Source organism: Crocodylus porosus, unplaced genomic scaffold, assembly GCF_001723895.1.
Source record: "Crocodylus porosus isolate Cpor-Errol unplaced genomic scaffold, CroPor_comp1, whole genome shotgun sequence".
Taxonomy (NCBI): Eukaryota; Metazoa; Chordata; order Crocodylia; family Crocodylidae; genus Crocodylus; species Crocodylus porosus.
Window position 1 is genome coordinate 812,038 of NW_017728919.1, and position 5,546 is coordinate 817,583.

A 5,546-nucleotide genomic window follows, 5' to 3' on the forward strand; every position below is an offset into this window, starting at 1 on the left:
CTCTCCCCGGGGCGGGTGCAGCGGGGGGGCTCTTCCAGCAGCCTCAATGCCCCGTCAAATCCGCTCTGGCTGTCGGCTTTGAGCTGCCCCTATGAGCCAGGAGCGTGGCCTGGCCTCTCGTCCCTGGGTGCTGGGAGCGGGGCTGCGGGGCGTCCCGGGCCCCCCTCCTGACGCCTCCTCGCCCGCGCCAGGTGGACTGCAGCGCCCGGAGCAGCAATCCCAGCGCCAGCAGCAGCCCGGCCCCGACGCCCCGATCCCGCAAGCCCGGCGCCGTCATCGAGAGCTTTGTGAACCACGCTCCCGGGGTCTTTTCAGGGACCTTCTCTGGTACGAGAGACCTGCAGCAATGGGGGGGGTGCTAATTCTCATCTCCCCTTCCTCTCCGGCTGAGTGGCCGGAGGATTGGGGCGGGGGTGATGGGGACCAGAGCCGTGCCCTTCTTGGTTGGTATGGTAACCAGGAGGTGTTGCCAAGCGATAGCATCCTGGGTGATCTGAAGGGGGCAGAGGTTTCTGGCTCTCTTCTTTGCCTTCCCGCTGGCCGGGGTGGGATGCTCTGGCCCGGCTGGTCTCAAAGCCCATGGCTGCCGTGGTCTTGGGCACCCCGAGAGTAACGCCAGTGGGTGGCTGGGAGTGGGCTCCCAAAGGCGGGGTGCTGGCGTGGGCTGGCATCGGCCTCACCTGTTGGTTGCCTCCTGCAGGAACTTTGCACCCCAACTGCCAGGACAGCAGCGGGCGGCCGCGGCGCGACATCGGCACCATCCTGCAGATCCTCAACGACCTGCTGAGCGCCACGCGGCACTACCAGGGCATGCCCCAGTCCCTGACGCAGCTGCGCTGCCAGACCCAGTGCTCCCCCTCGGCCCCCTCCTCCCCGGAGCTCGCTGCCAAAGCTACCTCAGAGACCCTGACGACGGCGACCTCCGTGGCCTCCCAGCCCCTGCACTCCGTGGTCCAGTGCCAGAGCCAAATCCGGATGTGCAAGCCCAGCGGTAAGCCTCGCCTGCGTGCCCCCAGCCCCAAAGCCTTGAGGTCCGCGGCCTGTCTCGGGCCTGGGTCTGTCCCAAGCCTCGTGGCTGGGGTGGCTGCGACTTGCAGCGGGGGTCCGGCCTGCCGCGTGGAAGCCCGGCGGCTGCGTCCTGTCCATCTTCAAAGGCCGACCCAGGGTTGAATGCCACCTCCCCAGGGCTGATGGCCTTGGCGGGGTGCTGATCACGGGGCAAAGAGGGACGTCCAGGTTCCTAGCCCCCAGCCCGGGTTGCCCGAGCCCCCCGCGGACAATGGGGAAGAAGCCGGGGCGCTGGGGTGGAAGGAAGGAGACGGGCGCTCGCTGGGATTCGCCCGCTCCGGTTTGCTTCCCCTGCGTATCCGGTTCCGTCGGCTCCTTTGTTCTATAATTGTCCTCGCGGTGCCTCCACGCCAGCTGGCGGCGGGCGGGAGGGGAGCGCGGGGCGGGGGGCTCTGGTGCCAGGTGCGAGTGCTCCCAGGTTGCGGGGAGCAGACGGAGGAGGCCGCCCCCCAGCCCCGCCCAGCGAGGCTGGAGCAGGCGCCTCCTTGCCAACCTGGCCGCCTCCGGCAAAGGGTTAATCCCCGGGTGGAACTGCCCGCGTTCAGACCCGTACTGCCGTACGCTGCAGAGTAAATCAAGCCTGGGGTTGTAATGCGTGCCCATTTGCTGCGGCTTTTTGGTCCTAAGCATCTAATGTAGCACCCGGGGCAGAGCCCAGCCTGTACACCCAGCCCCTGGTACCACCGGTCTCCGCGCCCGGGCTCCTGGCCCCATGCGGACATTGTTGGCGGCGAGCGAGTAGAATAATTCACGGGATGGAGGCTGGGGCGTCTCCATAGGGTCTCCGGGTTGTCGGAGCCGAGCTGGGGGAAGGGGGTCCGGCCTGGGGGTGGCAAGCCCTGCGGGGTTTGCTCTTCATTTTCAGGTCCTCTGCTTGCGATTTTGCATATTGAAATCAGCCACTTTGCCTGGGCTTTCCAGTCTAGACACTGATTTGGAAAGGCACCAAGTCAGGGCTGCCGAGAGGCTTGTTGGCACCTGCAGCGCCGGGTGGGCCATGGGGGGGCTGAGGTTGAAGCCATGCCGTTCAGCTTTTCCTAAACTCTCCCTCCTCCCTGCTTCTCGGGGGTGACCCCGGGTTGTGCCCCTGCCCTGTCCCGGGATGGTTCCTCTTGTCCTCATCCGTCCCCTTCCCCTCCTGCCTGGCCGTAGGCTGCTCAGGTGCTGCCGCCTCCGGCTGGGCTCCCAAACCTGTGCGGTCAGGCTGATTTCTCTTCCTGGTTGGCTGGCTGGTTTTGATGGGTGCGGAGAGGGGACCAGTCCAGGCAGTGAGAGAGATGCTGAAGCTTTGAAGTTCAAAGCTGAGATGCTCTTGATTTTTTTTTTTTTTTTTTTTTTTATTTCTTTTTGCATGGTGGGGGCATGGCTTGTGCCTGCATTGGAGGCCTGATCTCCAGCAAGGCCTGGCCCATCTGGTGCTCTGGGTATTCTGCAGCGCTGGCATCTCTATCCACGTTTCAGAGGGGGTTATGTAGGGAAACTGAGGCAGGATGCGGCTTTCCCAGCATGTGAGCGGCGACAGCCATAGGTAGCACCCAGGCCCCCTCCAGCCTGGGAAAGGGGCGCGAGAGTCGTTGCAGGGCCCTGCAACGGGGGGCGTAATTCACCCTGTCCTTGCTCGGCGCTGGGGTACGATGCCCACGCATGGGCATGTGCGTTCCCCCTGCCCTGCCCCACGCGTGGGGACATGGGCACATCTCTGCCCTGGGTTTGTTATTTTGTTTTTTACCTGGCTGCTGCCTTTCGTCTGGGCTGAGCTGCTGGCCCTGCATGGGGGCCGGGGGGAAGAGGCTGACTGGGGGGGCACCGTCCCCCACCCCTCGCCCTGCCTCTCCCTGGAGGTCGGACTCTGTTCTTGATCCGGTGCCACCTCCTATCTCTCCTCTCTGTCCCCTGCCAGGCTTGCCTCTGTGCCACCCGCCCCTTCTCCACTCTGTCTAAACCCAGGGCCAGACAAAGGGCCCCATTCACTGCCCAGGAGGGCGGGTGCTGGGGTGGGGGGGCCAAGCACTTGGCCTCCGAGCTGGTGTTTCTGGCCTGAGGAAGCTGTAGGCTGGGACAGGGGCAGAAATAGCTGTGGGGGTGGGGGGGGGAGGGTTTCTGCGGGGCGGATGCAGCACAATTCTGCTTTTCTCTTCCTGGTGCAATCCAGCCCCCCCCACCACACACCCAGGCCAGGTCCCAGCTGCTGCGGGGGCGGGGGAGGGCAAGGGGCAGAGTCTCCTGCGAGGGTGCCAAGCTTCGGGGCGCTGCCTGCTGGCCTCCAGCCAGGTGTAGCATCCTGTCTGACCCCCTGCCCTGTCCATGCGGACAAGGAGGAAGAGCGGATACCTGGTAGCCCCGAGGGTCATGGGTGAGCAGGAGGGGGCTGGAGAATCCCAGATTGCAGGGGATGGGGAGCCAGGACCCTTGGGTTCCCCGCTTTGCTCCAGGCTGCTGGGGTTGCAGCAAGGCCACGTAAGCCACGGGCACCGGATGGAGGCGCGGGGAAGCACGGAGCAGCTGCCTCGTCCCCCCACCCCGGGCTCTGTGCTTTCCCCTCCTCTCCCCCGAAAGCTCGGTCTGCCTTCCTCCCCCCCACCGCTTCCTTCTCGTCCTTTCATGACGCCCGAGCGGCAGAGCGGGGCTTAGCCGGATCCTTCCTCCTCCGACGTCACGGGCCTGCGAGACAGGCAGCTGCTGCCGGCGGGGAAGCAGCTCTTGGCAAGGGGGAGGAAAGCCAGACATGGCACCCAACCCGCTTCCGAGCCACCCAAGGGCTGGCAGGCGCTGGTGGCAGGGGGGTGGGGGGCTGTGCCTCCATGTCCTCAAGGTTGCCCAGGCTTGAACCCCGGCTCTGGCAGGGATCACTGCTGCTTTTTTTTATTACCCCCCCACACACACACACGCACACTGGTGGGCCTGGGTGGCTGAGCCCACCCGCCTCCTTCCTCCCTCCTGCGAAGAGCAACATCCTCCTCCTCCTCCATCATCCCCCCCAGCCCAGGCCTGTGCATGCTCCTTGCAAGGCAGGTCTCCTGACCCCCTTCTCCTGGCTGGCCCCCCCATGCAGCAGGCAGCCGGGGGGGCCGCGGCGGCGGGGCGGGAGCGCCACATTCCAGTTCCTGCGCCGTGTTTGTGCAGTTGGCTCCGGCTCCGGGAGGTGGGAGCTCGAGAAAGGAAACGGGGGGGAGGGCGAGGAGCGCGGCAGCAGCCTCGCGCGCCAGGCGGGAGGCTGCAAACGGGCTGAGCCCTCCCTGTGCTGCGCCCCCGGGCTGCAACGGGGTCCCTGCACCCCCCCTTTCTTCTCTGCACACTTCATGCCCTAAAGCTCCCAGCTGCAGCTTCTCCCCGGGCAGAGCTGTGTTGCTTAAGCTCCAGGGATTGCGTGGGTGGGAGGTGTTTTCTGGGGCACTCGGAGCTGTTGTCAGCCCCCCGCGCCCTCTGAGCCGTGGGACAGCGGTCGGACCTTGCTCCCGGGGTCAAGGGCTGGCTGGGGGGGCTGGGTCTTGGAGGAAGAGGATGTGAGTCTGTAAGAGGCCAGGCGGCTTCCCGGCACTCGATGGGGTTTTGAAACTGGGGCAAGTGGGTGGGCTGCGCGCCGAGGAGGGGGGTCCTGCAGCGGGGGCGGAGGGGGCTCGGCTGCGGTCCCTCGGCTGCAGGGGGTCGCTTGCCACCGCCGCTCCCGCGAGCAGGGCTTGCCCCCGCCCTAGCCACAGCCGCGGCCTGGCGTACACCTGCACGGCCCCGCGCAGGAAGGGCAGGGGGGGCTCCTGGCTGCCCTGAGGTTCCTGCTCTGTAACCATTTGCTTAGAGACAAGAAGTGAAACCCAAGTGGCTCGCTGTTGCGAGGGCTGGGGGCGGGGGGAGCTGCGTGCGGGTGGCTCTTTTAACAGGCTTCTGCCATGCGCGCCTGCCTGGGGGGTAAACAAGCGCCCCTTACCCCGGGTCTGCACGTGGGGGTCCCCTCGCCTGGGGCCAAGGGCTGGCTGGCTCTCCCTGGGGCTCCCGAGCTGCCCCTTTAGATGCCACGCTGGCTCTGAAGGGCTCGTTTGGGCTGTAGAAAGGTCACGGGCATGATGGAGGGATGCTGGTCTCGCCTACGCCGTGCAGCCGGGGAGCCCCCGAGCAGCGTTTGGTGGGATTAGCACCTCTTTATCCCCCCCTTCCCTGGCGTGGAAGCGTTCCCGGCTCCTAATGCAGCCAGGACGGAGCTACGCCCGGGGCAGGTCACTGCCGTCAGGCCCCGGTCCCTCTGGCTGGGCTCAGCCCCGCATGGGCTTTGCAGGTGCTCAGCGTAACACCAGCTTTGCACGGGGGGCGGGGGCGTTGTGTAGCAAGGCTCGCGCCCCCCTCCATGCTGGCATCAGCGGTGAGAGCTGGTGTGGGGGGAGCCCGCACTTCCCCTCTGGGTGACCTGGCCGCGTACCCAGCCGCCCCGAGGTCCCAGGAACAGTAGCGGCGCTGTGCAAGGACGGATCCGGCCCAGACTGGCGCTG

At 66.4% G+C, this 5,546-nt stretch overlaps 1 protein-coding gene across 1 annotated transcript in view; it reads left to right on the top strand.

Moving 5' to 3' along the window:
• The window catches only part of MIDN (midnolin), a 16,188-nt gene that overhangs the window by 8,034 nt on the left and 2,608 nt on the right, over positions 1–5,546 (top strand). Inside the window, 2 exon segments of the mRNA XM_019538276.1 lie at positions 49–327; positions 701–991. Of these exon segments, the coding sequence (XP_019393821.1) occupies positions 49–327; positions 701–991 (570 nt within the window).